Source organism: Apis cerana, linkage group LG2, assembly GCF_029169275.1.
Source record: "Apis cerana isolate GH-2021 linkage group LG2, AcerK_1.0, whole genome shotgun sequence".
In the NCBI taxonomy this organism is placed as follows: Eukaryota; Metazoa; Arthropoda; class Insecta; order Hymenoptera; family Apidae; genus Apis; species Apis cerana.
The window spans coordinates 14,956,309-14,976,739 of NC_083853.1; the positions used below are offsets into that span (position 1 = coordinate 14,956,309).

Consider the following 20,431-nt stretch of genomic DNA (forward strand, 5'->3'; position numbering starts at 1 on the left):
CGCACATATTTACGAATATGTACGTATTACATTCGATAAATCGAGTGATCGAAATTTATCGAATAAGAAGAGCTCGAACTTGTAGAGGGGGTAAAAGGGAGTGGAGTGCGCGGTTGTCCGGGCGGCCATTGCGGGTACATTGTCCGAAACCGCGAATGCAATTGAGTGCTGTGTGCCACAGTAGTGAAATCCACGAAAATCAAAGGTCATCCCTAAAAGAAGGTACTCCGTGTAAAGCCCGGGACGCGCACAAAACCACGGCCCGATGGCTGAATCTGATAAACTTAATATTGACAACATCATAGCTCGGCTCTTGGAAGGTAAAGCTACTCATTTGCCCTCCTTGAGGGGGGGTGTAATGAGACAAACTGTCGCCCGCGTCACCCTTTGTTATACTTTTTCCATACATGTATTTTATAACTCGGATGAATATTTTTTCGAAGATACTATCTCTTTTATCTTTTTTAAACTATTTTTTATCTTCTTCTACTTATCTGTTTTCTTTGATCGATTACGCAATTTTCTTTAAATATAACCGATTTGAAATATTCTAAATAAACTAGCAGTTACTTGTTTACATAAAATAAGATTAACACTGCGTAATAGAAGTTATTAATTTTCGAATATTTTTGTCAGTATTTTACACGATTATGCTATATATCTCAACGTTTTTAATATTGTCTCTCTTTTTCTATATTGTTTATTGTTATATAGAAAATTTGTTATATATTTTCAAAATATACTAATAAATGAAATTATTACTGAAAAATTTGTTTTAAAATTTTCAATATTACCGTTATAAATAAAAAATTTAATTGGTTATTATAAACAAGTAAATGAATATATACATTAGATATTTAATTTATGTTTTTCAATATAGTAACTATTATTTATTTCTTTTTTTAAAAGATTATTTTTTTAACAGCATATTAATTATTATTGATTAAATTAAATATAAATTTTAGAATTTGTTTACATGTTTCAATAATGAAAAGAATAAATTAATTAATAATAATAATAATAATAAAAATTATAAAAGATAAATTTGATCAAAACAAATATTGTTAAACAAAGAACCTTTAATCTTTTAGTGCGTGGAGCCAGGCCAGGAAAAAATGTTCAATTGACAGAAGGAGAAATAAAAGGACTCTGCTTAAAGTCACGTGAAATTTTTCTATCGCAACCTATTCTGTTAGAACTTGAAGCACCACTTAAAATATGTGGTAAATTTTAATTTTGTGTTATAATTTAAGTCTTATTTTTTTATTTGATTATAATATAAATATTTAAAATTATTTTTAAGGTGATATTCATGGTCAATATTATGATTTACTACGACTATTTGAATATGGTGGATTTCCACCAGAAAGTAACTATCTATTTCTAGGAGATTATGTTGATAGAGGAAAACAGTCTTTAGAGACAATTTGTCTCCTTCTTGCCTATAAAATCAAATATCCTGAAAACTTTTTCTTACTTCGTGGAAATCATGAATGTGCATCCATTAATAGGATATATGGATTTTATGATGAATGTAAGAAAATGCATTTAAATTATAATTTATTATTTTGAAATACATAAATATTAATGTTTACATTTTAATATTTATTTAGGTAAACGACGTTATAACATTAAATTATGGAAAACATTTACGGATTGTTTCAATTGTTTACCTGTCGCAGCAATAGTTGATGAAAAAATATTTTGTTGCCATGGTGGCCTTAGTCCAGATCTACAAAATATGGAACAGATCAGACGTATCATGCGACCAACAGATGTACCTGATCAAGGCTTATTATGTGATTTATTATGGTCTGATCCAGACAAAGATACAATGGGTTGGGGAGAAAATGATCGTGGCGTATCATTCACGTTTGGAGCTGAAGTCGTTGCCAAATTTTTACATAAACATGATTTTGACCTCATATGTCGTGCCCATCAGGTACTCATAATATACAATATCTTTAGTTTTAATATATTATTTATTAAAATAATATATATATTATTTTTTAAATCTAATTATTCAATGAGATATTAGTAATTTATAAATAATATTTATAATTTTGTAATTTACTAATTGAAAAATTGAAAAATTGAAAAATTAAAAAAAAAATTTTAGGTAGTAGAAGATGGCTATGAATTTTTCGCAAAGAGACAGTTAGTTACCTTATTTTCGGCACCAAATTATTGTGGCGAGTTCGATAATGCTGGAGCTATGATGTCCGTAGATGAAACTCTAATGTGTAGTTTCCAAATTCTAAAACCAGCCGACAAGAAAAAATTAACGTATGGAGGCTTGAACGCAAATAGACCAGTGACACCCCCGCGAGGTGGTGGAAATAACAAAAGCAAGAAGAAGTGAAGTCCTTAGATTTGTTTCTCATCTTTTTTTTTTTTTTTTTGAATGCAATGTTTAGAACTTTAAAATAACTCCCTTAAAACCCATAGTCTTTTAAGACATTAATTTCCTGTAAGAGAAAAGATGTTATTGTTATTATTTCTCCTAGTATCGCTATTACTATTATCAACGCTATTACCATATTATTTTCGAATTTATTCTTGTATTCCGCTCATACATTAACGATCACATTTTAAGTAAAAAAGAAAAAAGAGAAAAAAAATCTGGAGGGGCATAGTTTGCTAAGCGAAAAAAAAAAAAGTTCTTCATTAATAGAACAGTTTAAACCAAAAGAAAAAAGAAGTTATTAAATGAGTGTCTATAAAGAAATTAAAATAAATTCAGTTACTCAAGATTATAGACTAGAAATTCGTCACAGCTATTATGAAATTCTATTAGAAGAATATATTATTCCAAACTGTAAGGAGACTTCTTGGCACGTTAATTCTCGATTCTTTGCTTAATATTTTCCTCGATGTTTTTGTAGAATAAACAATTTAGAGATCATTTGCGATATCACTGATTAAAGAATATGGCATGATACAATTGATACAATTTAAGAGGCAATTTTATTATGCCATTCCTTGCTTTGATGGCATGCATACTTACCTTATTAATGAGATTATTAATATATACATAATATCGAATATAGTGGTTTTTGACGAATATTTTAAATGTGATACGTAAATTTGGCTTTATTACATTTATTCTGTAAATTGCACAAAATTTGTAAGTGACATACAGATACGATTTTCGTAAAGAGACCGTTTTTGTAGAATGTGCTTTTGTAATTAAATTTTTATAAACCGCAAAAAAAAAAAAATACAGAATGTTTTAGCTGTTCAGTGGAAATCAATTTCAATGAATATTTTTAAAAACAAGAAAAGAAAATAAAAGATAAAAGACTTATGAAAGAATATATGTATATAATATTTATATATGCAATATAATTATGTATATATATATATTCTTTACTTATACCTATGTATGCCAGAATAAATTTATGACATATATAAAAGTATTGTATTCGTGAAGTTTCATTGGATTCTTCATGATGTCATTGTGGTTACTAATTTCTGGGAGGAAATTATAGAGCTAATTTAAGAATAGGCTGTAAATGTGTATAATGCAAGTAGCAAAGTTATGCATATGTATGTATACATAAGATTCAAAAAACAAGGAATATAAGAAGAAACCCCGATTTGTAAGGATTTTATCATAAAATAATCCCCCTTATATAAACATTAACGGTCCCTTTTTTGAGAATAATTTCACTAATTTCATGCACATATATTTATATTTTGTTATCAGTCTTGTTCATTCTCTTGACACGTTTTTTTCTCGTGTATCATGTATGTAGATCATAGAACGATTTTTCAGTGATGTCACAGGTACGAATCGTATATAAGAAGAAATCATTATAAGATTACTGTTCTGTAAAAATCAGCGCTACAAACACCTATCATGTCTGCCTCCCTTGTACTTGTACATTAATTTCTATCTTATAAATAAAATTCACGAAAAAAAAAAACATTCATTCACCATTTTTTGTTCTCATTCATATTCTAACATATATCTTCGGTTGAGCCTTTGATATACATATTCATACTTTGTAGAGTATTCATCTTTAATTTTTTCACGTAACTTTTTGTACATATATTTAATATAATATATATATATACATATATATATATTTAAAATCCTATTGGTACTATTAATAATATTGCGAATAATATCGAATAAAATTCATATTTAATTGTACAATTTTATCCATTTTCAACGAAATACACCATTTAATTATTTTTTGATATTCTTTGAATATATTTTAACAGTTTACGATTAGATCGGTTTATGAGTTTGGAACAATGTCGAAATAACAGATACGTGTACATATATAATCTAGACTCGAACTGTATTCTTGATCGATGTAAAAAGATATTCGAAATTTCGTATCTAATCGACACTATTACGTATAAAATATGAACATAAAAAAATCTTTAAAATAGATTCCTAAATGAATATTTATCTTTTAAAATTAACAATAGAATTAAAATGTTATCTCAAAATAATCGAACTACATATATATATATATATATATATATATATATATATATATACAATTTATCGATTAAATAATAATTGCAAGAATTGAAAATATAATAATTTCAAAACAGTTTGTACTTAATGACATTCTTTTAGAGTGAGTACTATGTATTGAAAAAAAAAAAAAAAAAAAAGAAAGAAAAGAACAAATTTTTATCAAACAATAAAATTTTTCTGATAAAATTCTTAATTCTCAAGTTTTCTTTCAAAATTAACTTTAAAAAAAAAAATAGAAAAAATACAAAAGACTTCAACTCAAAAAAGCAAAACATTGAAAATCGAGAATAGAAGTGATGAAAGAATATAGAGATTGCAGAAATCGATCGAATTAAATTATCAATTATAAACGTTTGTTTGTTTACAAAGAAAGAGTGGAGAGAAGGGAAGATCGGAGGGATTTCTGCGAAGAAGGGGGAGGTATACAGAGAAGACGACACCTTAACTTTTTCTCTTATTATCACGACGGGATTACCGTTGCTCGAAATTAACCCTGCAGCGTCGGGAGCGCGACACCTAGGTACGCGAGATCCGTGCCTCGCCCCTGAGGAACGGTGCGCTACCGGTTCTACCCCCGTGTGTTTCGTCCACGAAGACTCCGCCTTTTGGCACGGGATTCGGAGGAAGAGGATGTACTCTGTTGCCATCCCGTGAACGCGAGTCAGGCCAGCGTGGGTGTCCGCCAGCGGAGGAGGATCCTCGGGAGACCCCTCCTCCCTCGTAAAAACTTTCCCTTCCTTCCGATCCTTCCTCCTCCTCCTCCTCCTTCTCCACCGGTTCCTCGATCGAGGTTTCACCACTTTGTGGAGTGGAAGACCGGCAGAATGCAGAGGAGGAGATTTCTGTGAGGGAGAGAGAAGGAGGGAGGGAGAGAGAGAGAGAGAGGGAGGGAGGGCGTACAGATCGGAGAGTGATGTGCCGATGATAAGCCAGAGAGATGTAGTCGACTCGGGGGAGTTCTTTCTGATTCATCCGATTCCCCGCGTTCACGCCGCGGCTTTAAGCCTTGTCAGCGTCCGGATCTCGAGGTGAGGACAAGCCCTGTTGACGAGAGGTGTGAGATCCCGTCGTCCGAGATGTCGAGCAACCTCTGATATTCGCCCAGGATCTCGAACCTCGCTGATTGCCTTGAAACGCTTAATGAGCGGTCACGAAAGATAAGCATTCTACGAATCTCCGTTTCGCCGATCTCTTTTTCCCTTTTCTTCTCCTTTCCTTTTTGCCTCAAACTCTCCACGGCCTCTCCACGCGTCTTGCTATCTCTTACGCGTTATTTTCTCGAGCCGATTGTTTTATGCGAATCGAAGAGGGTTTCAGTTCCGCCGCCCCTCCTCCCCCTCCCCCTCCCCCGGAAGAAGAACAGTGTTCCCTCGGCGAGAAAAGAAAAAAAAAATGGAAAAAGGATCGTGATTGAAAGTGCTTGAGAAAAGTTTTGTGCCTTTGTGAAAGTTTTTTTTTTGTTATTCGTCCAGTGTAAAAGTAAAATTGTGCGCGACCAAGATCAGGAACAAAAGAGGAAAGTTCTTTCTTTCTTTCCTTCTTTTCTTCTGAACGAAAAAGATATATATAAATTTTCAAACGTTGTTTAAAACGATTATACTATACATTAAAGTAAGAAAATTTTCTTTATCCTGATTTCGAGTAAATAATTAATAAGTGGGCAAATCGTTTCGTTAAATGCGACTCGAGAATCGGGTATAAAGATGCAACAGCAGTATGACCAACGACACGATATCACCGCCGATTGTTGTTACCAACAATGGATTTCTCACCATCAAAGCCAGCACGGTCAACCCGTGACGAATTTACCGTCCCCGATGCAACAAATGGAAGGTAATTTTACTTAGCGCGCTCCTTCGAAATTTTCCCCCCTTCTCCTCCCCTCCCTCCCCCTTTAATTAATCGTTACCATCGTTATTTAGCGTGTTTGCAATCGGCGGGAAGGGTGAAGCGATCCCGCAGCCCAAATCTGTCCAAGGCATCGTTGGCTGCCCAACCTACGAATTCGACGCCCGTCTCCTCCTCGTCGGCCGTCGTCGAGTCACGTAGCAACGACAGCAACAACAACAATCGTCATCACGGCGATCACCATCCGGCCGAGAACGGCGCGAATTCGTCGGAGGAGATTTGCTCGAAGAGGCCTCTTCACCCCGCCCTTGTAGGCGCCGGGGCCGCCCTCGAAGCGAAACCACTTTGGGAAGAGTTTCATCAATTGGGGACGGAAATGATCGTCACTAAAGCCGGAAGAAGGATGTTTCCTACTTTCCAGGTATCAATCCTTTCTCGCGGTGCACTTCTAAACAGGCTGGCTGTTTAATTACACTTTGGAAACCAAATAACATTGACATACAATAATTCGTCAGCTTGTGCAGAGTATACAGTCGCTTATCGATATGTCAGTGACATGTTTATGAGTATTTGATACTTGCAGTGTCGATTCTTCGGATTGGACCCCGCCACCGATTACCTCCTCGTCATGGATTTCGTACCTTGCGACGACAAGAGGTACAGATACGCTTTCCACAGCAGCGCTTGGGTGGTTGCTGGCCGAGCCGATCCTGTCTCACCCCCGAGGATTCACGTGCACCCCGACAGCCCTGCGAGCGGAGCTCACTGGATGAAGCAACCGGTCTCCTTCGATAAGCTGAAACTCACCAACAATCAGCTCGACGACAACGGGCACGTAAGTTGATGATTCAAATTATTTTCGTTTTTTAAAAAAAAAAATTTTAAATTTTCGTGAAAATGTTTCTAAAGCATTAAAATCGGCTCGAAACGGTGGTTTTTAACGCGCGTTAAAAATGGAGGAACACCTGCGCAATAAAGTTGAACGAGGGACAGCGAGAGAAGTTTTCACGGCGGTATCGCGTTCCATGTGTTTGTCGTTTACGCACGAGTTGGTCTTAATTGACCTGAGATACGAGCCTGTCTACCGCGAGCAATTACAACGGCGGGACCGACGCGTTGTTAATTTTTACGAGATAATTCGTCTTTTGATGTCTCGTCCTTCCTTCTCTTCCATCCTTAAATAATCGTAAAATGATCGAGCTTCATTTTTTATATATATATAGTTTTTTTCGAATGAACAAGTTCGAATCGAGCGAGGAAAAAAAATGAACGTTGAACGAAGGAAAAAGATTAAAAAAGTTAATGTTGAATGGACGATGTACCGGTTACAAAGTACGACAATGAGATATGGTTCCATTAGAAGCTATTATAGTCGTACGAGTAATTAGTAGCAATAATTGTTTTAACACGTTCCTCAGATTTATGCCTTGTTGGCAGATGGAACATTATCGCGTGGCCAACGAGTCATTGACTCCGTACTTCCTTCAGAATCCTTCCCGTGATAAATGGATATAATTTAAGGAATAAAATCAATAAGATCAAGGGGAAACAGATTCGACAAATCGGTTGTTTCATCGATTCCTATGTATCCGCGGGCTCGAACATTGGTAGCGGTTTAAAGTTGTGATCGCTAATATCAGAAGTCTATCATTAGCTTTAGTCGTATTTCTACACCGAGCACACCTCTCACTTTGTATACTCTTTAGATCTTCTCTTGTCCGCGCCTTATTAATCCTGTTCTCCTGTCGCCACGAAGAACGGCAATGGAAACTGTACCGCACCGTAAAGTAACGTAAACATATGTAATATAAACTAAACCGTAGAAGCCTGGGAAAAAGACGGCGAAACGATTTCGACGTGTTTACGAGTTTCGAAAAGGATTGCCAGCGTGGAAGAATTTTTCACTCCGCGATACCACGGGAAATTTATAAATACGCCATACGGGAAAATGTGAAACTTTGTTTTATAAAACGTTTTTTTTATCGGTAAAAAAGAAATTCATGTTGTTCATCGAATCGAATCGAATTATTTCGATTCGATTACTCGTACGTTACTCTTACGTTTCAAAAGTTACATTTTTAACCAAATTTATATTATTCGAATCGAGTCGATTTATTTCGAAAATTTGAAACTCTATGTTTCCAAAGTTACGTTTTTATATTGATTAAATTTATATTATTCATCGAATTGAATTATTTCGAATGGAAAAATTTTTTCGTACGTTTCAAAAGTTATATTTTTAACCAAATTTATATTATTCGAATCGAATCGATTTATTTCGAAAATTTGAAACTCTACAGTCTCATACGTTTCCAAAGTTACGTTTTTATATTGATTAAATTTATATTATTCGTCGAATCGAATTATTTCGAATGGAAAAATTTTTTCGTACGTTTCAAAAGTTATATTTTTAACCAAATTTATATTATTCGAATCGAATCGATTTATTTCGAAAATTTGAAACTCTTCAGTTTCATACGTTTCCAAAGTTACGTTTTTATATTGATTAAATTTATATTATTCATCGAATCGAATTATTTCCAATGGAAAAATTTATTCGTACGTTTCAAAAGTTACATTTTTAACCAAATTTATATTATTCGAATCGAATCGATTTATTTCGAAAATTTGAAACTCTACAATCTCATACGTTTCCAAAGTTACGTTTTTATATTGATTAAATTTATATTATTCATCGAATCGAATTATTTCCAATGGAAAAATTTATTCGTACGTTTCAAAAGTTACATTTTTAACCAAATTTATATTATTCGAATCGAATCGATTTATTTCGAAAATTTGAAACTCTTCAGTTTCATACGTTTCCAAAGTTACGTTTTTATCGGTAACCAAATTTATATTATTCATCGAATCGAATTATTTCGAATGGAAAAATTTATTTATACAAAAGTTACGTTTTCTGTCGATAATCAAATTTATATTTTATTCATCGAATCGAATTATTTCGAATAGAAAAATTTACTCGTTATCGTAATTTCTCGTACGTTTCAAAAGTTTTTATCGGTAATTAAATTTAAATAATTCATCGAATCGAATCGAATTATTTCGATTGGAAAAATTTATTACGGGATAGATAGATAGATAAAGAGCAAAAGTATGGAAAAGTGAAAAGTAAATTTTTCTTATCATTCTTTTTTTTTACGCTGTAACTCGGGGAACACTCTTCTTCTTAACCCTCGTTCCTCTTCATTGTGTCCTAATGCACCTGCAGTGCTGCGCCAAAAATAATCGTTCCTATGTATTCGTGCCAAATTCATACGTGTCAGGCAAGTGTTGCAAATAAAATGATTCGGCGTACGGTGAATAGGTATTGGCATGCTGATTAATGAATTCATCGTCAATCGATTCAGTCAAGTTGTTGATCGGTGAAAAGGACGGTGCGCAAAACCGTTCGATTCCCATTGCTGAACGAAATGTCGCGATTTATCCTCTCGGGATTGATATCAATTTGGTTGCTCTTGATCCTGATCCATTTATTTCAAAATTTGCACAAGCATGTAGCGATACGACGTATCGTGGATTATCCTAAACGCGAATCAATATCGATAAATTTTAATGAATAGATTTATTCGAAAATTCGATTATTCACGAATTTAATAATTCTAATAAAAAAAAAAAAAAGAATAGAAATTTCACACATAAATTATTCGACAAAAAAGATAAATACGAGATAAACACAAGATTGTTTTGATCGGATGGATTTTATTTTGTGAACACTGCGCACTGTCAAAATACGAAAAGCTTTGCAGCTCGCGTTCCACACGAAAATTTATTGCTTTCCACGCGGAAAAAATTTTGACTCGTGGAGGAAAGGGATCCCTTCTTTCACGCGCTATGGAACAGTTTGTTCCCTTAATTGCGCTCGAAAACGCGTACCACCGGGTTTTATAAAAAAAAAAAAAAAAATTGGAATTCAGCGTTGAAACGCTTAACGATTTCACTCTCTTAATTGGCGGTTTCGTATTCTCAAAGCGAGTGAGCATAACTATTCGAATGTTATCGCTTTAAACTTTTTAATAAGAAAAAAAAGGATATATATATATATATATATATATATATATATTTAAGAAGAAACGTGTGATCGAATGATATTAACGAATAAAAAGTAAAGAAGAAAGAAAGAAGAGGAAAAAAGAAGAACAAAAGAAAAAGGAGGAAAAATCGCAATCGTCCAAAGAGATTTTAGAGGTTAGGCCACACACACCGTAAGCATTGTGAGGATGACTCTTCTTCCTCTCTTTCTGCCTCCCCCACCCTCCCCAGCACTCCTTTTTCCGTGTATTCAAAGAAACACATGCCCTAGCATATGCCGTGGTAAGTGTGTGCAAGAGGAAGGACGAGGGTGTCGGATTGCTGAAGAAAATCGGGGGAAGGGGGAGGTTAGTTTTTACACTAATTAGTCACCGAGTCTCTTGTGGCTGTCAAACATTGTGACCGCCCCCCTGCGGTAGTCCTTCCTCTCTCGGAGAAGGAAGATCCTCACGTGTGCTTTTTTTTTCTTCTCTTTTTTTTCTCTCTCCTCCCTTTCCTCTTCTCTTTTTCTCTTTTTTTTTTTTATTATTACATATTTCTATAATCATGCACGTATTATGATTTCTTGCAAAATCTTATAATTATAATAAATTCGTTTCGATTCGATTCATCGATTTTTTTTCCAGATAATCTTGAATTCGATGCATCGATATCAGCCACGTTGCCACGTCGTGGTCGCACCTTCGCCACCCGGCTCTGCCCCTGATCCACGGACCGAGAATTTCAAAACGTTCACGTTTCCGGAGACACGATTCACCGCCGTTACCGCGTATCAGAATCATCGTATCACGCAGCTCAAGATCGCGAGTAATCCCTTCGCGAAAGGTTTTCGGGATTGCGAGTCGGACGAGTGCGAGCCGGTCGCTGTTGTTCCGGGGATGCAAAATCCGGCGAAGAGGGCCGCGACAGGAAGTGGCAGCGTTTTGTCGCCCAACTACGTAAACGCTATACCCACAGTGCAAATTCCAAGCATATCATCGGGCCAAGAGCATCATCAATTTTACGGAGCTACAGCAGCCGGGCCTTGGCCGTACGCGGGACACCATGGACAACATGGCGCGACTGCGCACATGAATTCCATCCACTATCCTCATCATACTCATCCTGGGCCATCATTGTACCACGGGCCACGGTAATTCGGATTTTTCTGTCTCCTCCTCCCGAGAATTTTCCCGAAAATGACACGGTGAAATTTGTGAATCATTTGTGATCGTAGTTCGAGTAGTGGATAAATAATTATCTATTAAATTGTTTCGAAGCTGAAAAAGAAGAAGGAAGAAAGGAAGAAAGAAAAAATTAAGAAGGAAGTTAAAGTTATTAAAATTGGAGAAAATTAATTGATTCTCGATCGATACCAAAGTAACGTGATAACATGTCAGGTGATAGAAGATAAGTTTTTACACGAAGAATGAATGAATTCATATACGAGTTAATTTTTAAACGAGTTACGTTTAAATAAGATATATAAAATAAATGAACGAGAAACATTCGTTCGAATGTTTGTATCGAAGATGTAATGTAATGTAAATTAGATTTAAGGATATAGAGTTATTTAAATTATACACGTATGTAACGTAAGTGTCTTATTAGGTTTGTATGGAAATATGTATTTATTATATTTCTCGAGATTCAAGATCCCCGAGTAAATAATCGTTATAAATGTTATATCATGTTGTAAACTCTCTATTTATTTAAAGATACTTATAAACTCGACGATTCATATTATTTAGAATATTTATAAGATTTATAAAAGATGATTATACAAATAATTTACTAGAGGATCTTGTGAAGATATATATTATATATATATATACATATATATATATATATATATATAATGAAGATCGACTGGCATTCACGATGATAAAATTGCGTGATACAAATCGGTTAGTGTCGTAGGTCCGTAGCGAGCCAGTCGAAAAAGAAAGTGCCTTTTGTAGGAGCAAAGTGCATCTATTTATACAGGGTGTCTGAAATGCCAAACGAGCTTAAAACGCTCTCGAGCCAAGACGGGAAAGTAAACGCACCGTGACAACCCATGAGAGAAACTCGGCTATTAAGTGCCTTAATAAATTATTCGACAAGTATCATGTGTACCATTGTGTTTCGAAACTTTTTTGCCTTGCTTATGTTAAACAACATATTAAAAAAAAGAAAAATAAGAGCTTTATATATGAAAATGAAAAAAAAAATCTTAATACCAAGTATTCAGAGCTTAATTATTTCACAATCTCTTACGAATATCCTCTCTTGTGATTCCCTTCTATATACACAATTCCTTTTTCGTAAACTATTCTTTTTTTTTTTTTTGTTTTTGAAACCAAAATTTGTCAAAGAAATTTACCAAATGGCTACTCGAAATGATTTTGGTAAATGTTCACTAAATGAACGCGGTGCATAATTTTGACATCAAGATTGCTAGAAATGACAAACTAATGCCAACAAAGCGAGGTAGCAGTTTGTCGGTTCCTAAGCGTAGAAAAACGGATAGACCGACGTGCACCATGATTGATGGCGACGCGAAGAAGCTCGTTGTGTAAACATATTATAGTATACCATATCCTTAATGACTCTTGGTGAACATCTTCCCTCGTGCATTCACAAAACACAGTCGTTCGTAATCTGCGCATGTTTTTGCAAAAAAAAAAGATAGAAATAAAAATTTGAATAAAAACAGAATAATTTCTCTTTAAAGTAATATTCAAAACAATATATATATCAATCAAAATTTCATATTAATATTAAATTATATTCGAATGATAATCAATTTTCAATATTCTTTTCTAATTTGAATTAAATAAAATGATAATAATGTCAATCGATAAAGATAGATATAATTATTATAATTTTAACACGTTGTTGTAGGATAGTTGGACAAAATTTCAAGATTCTTAGTACGCCTTCGTAAAAGAAATAGAACTTTCTTTTAACTGGGGATAGAAAGAGCAAAAGTAAAGAGGAAAAGAAGAAATCTCGTGTTTCGGAAGAACCGGTGCAAGCATAGACTTTTCGGCTACAGAAAGACCGCGCTTATCGGTGACGCGTGACGGCGCCGGTAATAAAAAGCGGCCGTCGGCCTATCTTCGCTTATTCTTTCATCTTCCTCGTAGGTACTAGCTCTATAGAAGTTAACCCCTGACAGGGTTAGGTGACACTGCGCTGCTGGTGGCATTTTTCTTCACTTGGAATTAATCTGTCGTTGCAGATTTGTTTTTCAAATTGATTTGAAGGAATGTCTTCTCCGATAATCGTTTACAATTGATAATTGATGAATTCAATGACGATGATAATCCATTTGATAAATTTAATTATCAATTTGCCTAAAAAAGAAATAAAAAATTCATTCAAGAAATTAAAATGAATATAAGAAATAGGCGATTAAAATATATATATATATAATTTTAGAAAAAGAATTATTACTTTCCAATGTTCAATCATGTTCAATATGTTATCATTCTTTAATTAAATCCTATTTGAAAAAGTGAGTAAATAATTCAAAGATTTTGAACGAAATACATTTTTCACTTTTTCCCTTGATCATTCAAACTATTATTACTGAATGAAATTCTATACATAGGAGACGAAATGGCAGGTAGCACTAGAAACAAGAAGAATAAAATGACAGATAGCAAGATAAGGAAAGCAACTAAATAAATTTCGCTAATTTTCCGGTAGTAGCTTGTTGGTTACGGATCAAAGACCGACAAATGAATCGCTCAGTAGATAGAAGAAAAAAAGGTGAGAAATAGGAAGAAAAAGCAAGGAAGAGCGTGCATCCGTAAACCGAAACATCTTGGGGTGAGGTCTTGCGTTATCCCACGAGCCATGAATCCGTCATCGCTAGCTACCAGAGGGAATACTGCGTATACGTACAGCGACTGCCAGGAGCTTTTATAGTTTCCATGCAGTTTGATACAACCAAAGGGTTTTTATACCTTCGACAAGAACCGCACTCCACTTTCGAGCATTCATTGGTCGCTAAAAAAAAAAAAAATAGATTAAAACTCTGAAAAGCGTGGATGAATGAACAATTCAACGGTGCAACTTTTTTCCACGTACCAGTTAACTTTCGTTTAGTTATTTTTTATGATATTTCATATAAAGTGAATATTAATTTAAATGGAAAAAAACAAACAAATTTATGTCAACAATAGAAAACTTAATTATAATCAGAAAATTCTTCCTTCAAAATCTTATAGCAAATGAAGAAAATTGAAAAAGAAAACTTTTCCATTTTGTTATTACTTATATATATATATATATATATAAGTAAAAAAAGAAAAATTTGTGAAGACAAAAAGAATATTTGTTATTTCGAGAGATAGGGAGAAGCTTCCGTTTCGGTGCAAAGCTCTCAAAAGAAGAGAAGCGTGTAGATCTAGAGTCTCGTACGATGGTGGCATATACGACGAGCAGAAGTTCATATCCTGCGGTACCAGCCACACGAATATGGCTGCAATGACAGATTTACAGATTCCAGCCATCGGGCTGGTCGCTTCTTCGGGATTCTTAAAGCGTACGTTCAGCGAGCGAGATGTGTCTTGGATGGCCCGAGCGTGCGTCAAATCGCACCTCGACTGTTTATGCTTTACGTCTGCAACCTTCGTCTCTGTCTACTTCTTAAATTTCTTCGTCATCACCACTCTTCTTTTGCGCCATAAGTAACTCGTCTTTTATTTAAGTATTGAATTTAAATCTGGGAAACATAGATTAATAGTTTATGTTTTCTTGTTTTAATTAATTAGAATTTAATATTTTACATTGTATAATAATAATTACATTAAAATAATCGCGCTATTGTTTGATTCAAATTAAATATCTTATTTTAGAGAAAATAAATTTCATTAAAAAAAAAACGGAATTTATTATATACCAACTAAAATTGAACATTGGATATAATATTATGTTGAAAAGTAACGAGCATAATTAGGTTGTGCTACAGACTTATTAACAATAATAAAATCGCTATAGATTACCGGTTGTCGACTCATCCTCCTTAATTGCACGACGACAAGTAACTTGGAACAAATATGATTTAAAATTGGGTTTGATCATAAATTTAAGTTTGAGCCAAAATGGCAAACATTTCTATTTTTTCTATTTTTCTCGCATATATATTACTTCCTGGAATACATAATGAGAATTAATTTTATTGAAATATGTATGGTAGGAAGAAAACAGGAAGAAAGACGGACATGTCTGTTAGCGCCATGAAAACTGTCCAAGCAAGCGAAGTATCCGAAGACAGACACTGACCGTGAACCATAAGACTTAAAAGAAGTTTACCTTATGTCGTAAATAGAAGGACGTCTTTCTTACACCCGAAGTTGACACGAAGAACCACGTGCTCTATAAAGTTTCAAGAATTTCAATCCTCCACTTAAACTTTATGTTAAATTTTCTTGACTTTAATTTATTTCATTCATTATTGATATATTTTTAGTTACATTTTTTATAAAAAAAAAAAATTGACATAAAATCACAATCAAATAAGTGAATGAATTAATGTTTTTACAGAATTCTTTCGGCACAATCCAATACTTGCCAATTTTACGAAAAAAACCAAACAAAAGAAAAGTAATACGTATAAAGTGAATCTCAAAAGATTTTCGCTGTAACATAGAGAGAGTCGGCAGGCATATCCTATCTCGCCGCTGGAATCCTCATATGTCTTTCATCGTGCCTTTCCAACACCTCGGAGCCTCTCGGATCATTTTGCTCGGTCTCTCTTCCTCTTTTCTTCCGAGAGTCCATGTCTCAAGCCACGGCAATACGAGAAGGCAATCATATCCCATCCCACTGTCCCAGCTCGACCAAAATATCACTTCAACTACTTACTGAGTGGCCAAAACCAGGGCCGTGCTTGTACGGTATGTCAATCACCCCATCGAACTTCTATTTTTCTTGATTTCTATTGTGTAGCGTAATGTGATCATATCGAACGGCCTTGATATTTTCTTTGATTTTTTACTGATAACTGTGCAAAGAAAATTTCATTACTATTTAATATTTTAAATATTATGCTATGTAATTTTTGTAACATTTGTAAAAATTATTGTTAAATTTGAAATCTAAAATTATATTTTTAAAAAAAATCATAAATAATTTATGAGATATATTATAAAGAAATGTATATATATGAGTTTAATACTTCTTATTTTTTAACAGAATAATGAAAAATTATTTTTTAATAATTTATTGTTTCTCTTCGTATTTCTTTCTTTGTAAGTGCATTTCTATAATTTTTAATTCAAATAAAAAAATATCACAAATAATTTTTCTTAATATTAATTGTTGCGTTTAAAATATATTAAAAATATTATATTAATATTATAAAATATACAATATAATAACGATATATTAAGACGATAATAAGTAAATCAATTAGTTTATTAAATTCTAACTGTAAACAGATATGCAGTGGCGCCACATGACACAGATAATAAACGCAAACATGTATTACCATTCGTTGGTTAGTTATAATTACAGAGATAAGATATAAAATGAACCTAATATTTAATTTTATATTTCATGTTATAAAATACTAATTATACAAAAATTAATGTTTAAATACACTCTTTACGATTTATAGTAACGAATGCAAGAATTATATTCAATTCATAAAAAATATATAAATAATAATAAATAAATAATTTTTCTGATATATCTTTTCGCAAATATTCCTATAAATTTTGTAAAACAAGTAGAAATAAGAAATTGTGTAAGAAGGATAGAGATAAAGTAAAAATTGTGACATTAACGCCATCTCTTGATGCAAATGAAACGCACAAAGAAAAAATAGAAAATAGTAAAAAAAGAGATGGAGATATAATAAGAATTGATCTTTATTGCCATCTTTTGAGTGTTAAAAATATTTTTTAAAGAATAAAGTAGAGTAAAAATTGAAGAATAATATTGAATTTTTTTGTAGAAATATCTTTGGAAAATATAAACAAAAAAAACAAAATGTGTAAGAAGGATAGAGATATAATAAAAATTAGCGTTATTTTTAAATTGATATATAAATGAAACACATAAGAAAAAGATAGAAAATAGTGAGAAAAGAATAAAGATATAATAAATATTGGCTTTTAGCACCATTTTTTGAATGTTAAAAATATATTTTTTTAAAAATAGGATAAAATAAAGCAAAAATAAGATTCAATATTTTTGAAAAGATTTTTGGAATTCAAAAGATAGCACTAAATCAATTCTTATTATATCTTTATCCTCTTCTCACTATTTTCTGTGTCTCTTTTTTATGTATATTTCATTTGTGGCACTCTGCAGATGGCGCTAATTCTATAATTTCTATCCTTCTTATATATGGATTTACCCTCTTTGTCTATACTTGATTTAACACGTGACTTCAAAGAAAGTATGGTATATCAATTGAATATTCATCATTTTCAAAACTCATTACGTGTTTTAAACTTTAATATAAAGAATACAAATATTAGATTTTTGGCTTTACAATATATTTTTAGAATAACAACTTTATAAAAAATATATATTCTGATATATGATATGAGTGTTTTGAAGCAAGCATCGCTTGGCAACAGTGGTGGCATTTAAATTCCATAATAGTTCTCTAATATTTTCGCTATTCTTTATTTATAATTTTAAATTGAAATTTAATTTCAATTTCAATCGTTACTAATTATGATCTAATTCCGAATCATAATTTTAAAAATGACAAAATATCTATAGCGCATGATATAAAATGTTTTGAATATTAGGTACTTTTTTATACTTCATTTGTGCTAATTGTTTTGTAAGTAGTGTTTTTCTTTGAAGTTCTATGTATGTGTTACGTGTACATTTGTAAGTGTATGAACAATTGTAAAAAGATTGAAACTATTAGCAATAATTTATTTAGTCTAAAAATGAACATAAACTATGAATCTAATTAAATTCAAATCTAAAAATAAAAACGTTTAAGAGACGTTCCAATACATAACCTTAATTTTTTTATAAATGTATGTGTCAATTGTTTAATCTATATAATAAATTATTTTTATTATATTTTAACTACTTTTAATTACTATTATAATATTTATATAATATTTTTTATTTTTTTTTTTAAGCATATATTACTACTTTAAGTTTAACAATGGATACTCCAGGATCTCAAGCTTTGGAAGTAGCTAAAAATATAAAAGACTTAGCTGTATTTAAAAAACCATTAGGTGTTGCAAAAAAGCATAAAAAAGTACAACCAAAAATCCTAGATGAAGATACATATATAAAAAGGATGGGAGAAATTATTCAAAGAGATTTTTTTCCACATTTAGATAAACTTCAAGCACAAAATCAATATTTAGATGCATTAGAACAAAATGATGTGAAAAGAATGAGAGAACTTTATGAAAAATATAGTTCAGGACGTCCAACAACTGAAAGACCTGCTAGTCCAGCTACATTTGAAACACCTATGAATAAAATTGAATCAGAAGATGAACAATTTAAATCTTCAAAAGAATCAAAAGATACACCTGTTGATAAAATTGTAAAAGATAAAGACAAAACAGAGCTTATACCTGGATTAGATGCATATTTGAGTACTCATACAAGTGAAGATAATGCAAGTTTCGAGGAGATGATGATTGAAGCAGAAAAAAGACTAAAGCTTAAATTTGCTTGGCTTTATAAAGCTGAGGAGAATTCTAAAGTATTGAAAAATGATAAAAATTCAGATACCTTAGCTCTTGAAAATGATAACAAGAATCAATTAGATAGTTGGAATTATAAAAATAAAAATTACATTATGTATGTTCCTGATGGAGTAGAATTAACTCCTGATGAAAGAATAGATTTAGCTAAGAAAAAACAAATAGTAGTACATGAAAATACGAGACTTCGAATTAATCCTTTTAATGAACAACAAAATAAAGAAACTATTAATGAATTAGCAAAAAATCAATCAAAGGCTAATGATGGGAAGATAGGAGTTGATGGCAAAGAAATTGTAAGAAATCCAACACCTAGAATAAATGGATTTAGCTTTGTAGCAACTCCAAGTCCAAGACCTGGAGAATGTGAGAGTCCTTTAATGACATGGGGTCAAATAGAAGGTACACCATTTAGATTAGATGGAGGGGATACACCATTGTTGAGAACAAGTCAAGGACCATCATTTAGAATGGCAGAACCTCCAAAAAGAGAGCAACTTGCATTACAACTAGCAGAAAAAGCTGGTGAAAGACATAGGGATAGAAAAAATAAAGCTTTAGAAGCAGCAAGAAAATCATTAGCAACGTAAATATTCTTGTATTATTTATGTTTATTGTATTATTGTGTTATTTAATTGTTTAAAAGATTTATACTAATTTTTATCTTCTTTTATCTAGCCCATCACCTAGATCAACCATGGATCGTTTGAGTACTATGTCTCCAGCTGCTAGAAGATTAGCTACTCAAAAACTTCGTATAGCAAGTACACCAACTCCACGAAGGATATCATCTTTAAAGACACCATCAATAGGTATCAGAACACCTAGCACTCCACGAATAAATACAGTTTTAAAATCTGAAAATCATCTTGAAAACAGCAATACACGATGTCAAGATTCTGTTCTTACTGATAATTTGCTTAATTTGCCTCTTCAAAGGCAAAGAGCAGCAGACTTTTTTAATAAGTAAGATGTAAAAACATGTAATGTATTGTATATAACTGTAAATATATTATTATATAATAGAATAACAAATGTAAATAAATAAGTCTTCAGTATTCATTAAATGATAATTCATATTTTATAATAAAATGCTTATTAAAAAATAATGCCTTCATTGATACCAAACCGAAAATTAAAATATTTTGTCCCGCGACATATATATAAACAATAACATGGAAGTTATACGGAAATACCGATTCATCAAATTATCACGTACAACGTTTAATTCATTAAACATATTGTATCGTAATTTAAATTATATCCAATACATATACATATTCGTTTACATTACCATAAAAATTTAATCAAATATATTTACTATTCAAAAGTTATTTAAATGCCCATTTTTTAAAAATAC

The 20,431-nt window shown here is 32.3% G+C and overlaps 3 protein-coding genes and 1 long non-coding RNA gene across 12 annotated transcripts; 3 read left to right on the forward strand and 1 right to left on the reverse strand.

Annotated features, from left to right (window-relative positions):
- Nucleotides 1-64: 64 nt before the first annotated feature.
- LOC108002852 (serine/threonine-protein phosphatase alpha-2 isoform) lies at nucleotides 65-3,221 on the forward strand. The gene is made up of 5 exons (XM_017064790.3): nucleotides 65-320; nucleotides 1,092-1,223; nucleotides 1,304-1,534; nucleotides 1,614-1,942; nucleotides 2,120-3,221. Exons 1-5 carry the CDS (start codon nucleotides 266-268, stop codon nucleotides 2,360-2,362), a joined length of 990 nt encoding a protein of 329 aa, XP_016920279.2. The 5' UTR covers nucleotides 65-265; the 3' UTR covers nucleotides 2,363-3,221.
- Nucleotides 3,222-4,690: 1,469 nt separating this feature from the next.
- On the forward strand, nucleotides 4,691-12,606 carry LOC108002851 (T-box transcription factor TBX10). Of its 2 annotated transcripts, none has more exons than XM_017064789.3 (4): nucleotides 4,691-6,331; nucleotides 6,421-6,767; nucleotides 6,930-7,181; nucleotides 11,026-12,606. In XM_017064789.3, the coding sequence occupies exons 1-4, from the start codon at nucleotides 6,202-6,204 to the stop codon at nucleotides 11,533-11,535; spliced, it is 1,239 nt and encodes a 412-aa protein (XP_016920278.2). In that variant the 5' UTR covers nucleotides 4,691-6,201; the 3' UTR covers nucleotides 11,536-12,606. The 2 variants fall into 2 exon arrangements, with proteins under 2 accessions (XP_016920278.2, XP_028524957.2); XM_028669156.2 differs by having other exon boundaries at nucleotides 6,443-6,767.
- A 475-nt stretch (nucleotides 12,607-13,081) lies between these two features.
- On the reverse strand, nucleotides 13,082-16,366 carry LOC108002745 (uncharacterized). 6 transcript variants are annotated; one of them, XR_009828889.1, is made up of 6 exons: nucleotides 15,686-16,366; nucleotides 15,376-15,523; nucleotides 14,459-15,095; nucleotides 14,273-14,377; nucleotides 13,820-13,997; nucleotides 13,082-13,719 (listed from the first exon to the last, which is right to left on the reverse strand). It is a non-coding gene; the product is annotated as an uncharacterized LOC108002745 (long non-coding RNA). The 6 variants fall into 6 exon arrangements; XR_009828886.1 differs by lacking the exon at nucleotides 15,686-16,366 and having other exon boundaries at nucleotides 15,376-15,633; XR_009828888.1 differs by lacking the exons at nucleotides 13,820-13,997; nucleotides 15,686-16,366 and having other exon boundaries at nucleotides 15,376-15,633.
- A 1,377-nt stretch (nucleotides 16,367-17,743) lies between these two features.
- LOC108002723 (splicing factor ESS-2 homolog) lies at nucleotides 17,744-20,405 on the forward strand. 3 transcript variants are annotated; one of them, XM_017064548.3, is made up of 3 exons: nucleotides 17,744-18,378; nucleotides 18,487-19,657; nucleotides 19,750-20,405. In XM_017064548.3, exons 2-3 carry the CDS (start codon nucleotides 18,513-18,515, stop codon nucleotides 20,039-20,041), a joined length of 1,437 nt encoding a protein of 478 aa, XP_016920037.1. In that variant the 5' UTR covers nucleotides 17,744-18,378; nucleotides 18,487-18,512; the 3' UTR covers nucleotides 20,042-20,405. The 3 variants fall into 3 exon arrangements, with proteins under 3 accessions (XP_016920037.1, XP_016920038.1, XP_016920039.1); XM_017064549.3 differs by having other exon boundaries at nucleotides 17,744-18,173; XM_017064550.3 differs by having other exon boundaries at nucleotides 17,744-18,138.
- The last annotated feature ends 26 nt before the right edge of the window (nucleotides 20,406-20,431 follow it).

Coding starts and splice junctions, on each gene's coding strand:
- LOC108002852 (XM_017064790.3), top strand. CDS start 266: ATGGCTGAATCTGATAAACTTAATATTGACAACATCATAGCTCGGCTC. Junction 321..1,091: donor CATAGCTCGGCTCTTGGAAG/GTAAAGCTACTC, acceptor TTAATCTTTTAG/TGCGTGGAGCCAGGCCAGGA. Junction 1,943..2,119: donor TCATATGTCGTGCCCATCAG/GTACTCATAATA, acceptor AAAAAATTTTAG/GTAGTAGAAGATGGCTATGA.
- LOC108002851 (XM_017064789.3), top strand. CDS start 6,202: ATGCAACAGCAGTATGACCAACGACACGATATCACCGCCGATTGTTGT. Junction 6,332..6,420: donor CCCGATGCAACAAATGGAAG/GTAATTTTACTT, acceptor ATCGTTATTTAG/CGTGTTTGCAATCGGCGGGA. Junction 7,182..11,025: donor AGCTCGACGACAACGGGCAC/GTAAGTTGATGA, acceptor TTTTTTTTCCAG/ATAATCTTGAATTCGATGCA.
- LOC108002723 (XM_017064548.3), top strand. CDS start 18,513: ATGGATACTCCAGGATCTCAAGCTTTGGAAGTAGCTAAAAATATAAAA. Junction 19,658..19,749: donor GCAAGAAAATCATTAGCAAC/GTAAATATTCTT, acceptor TCTTTTATCTAG/CCCATCACCTAGATCAACCA.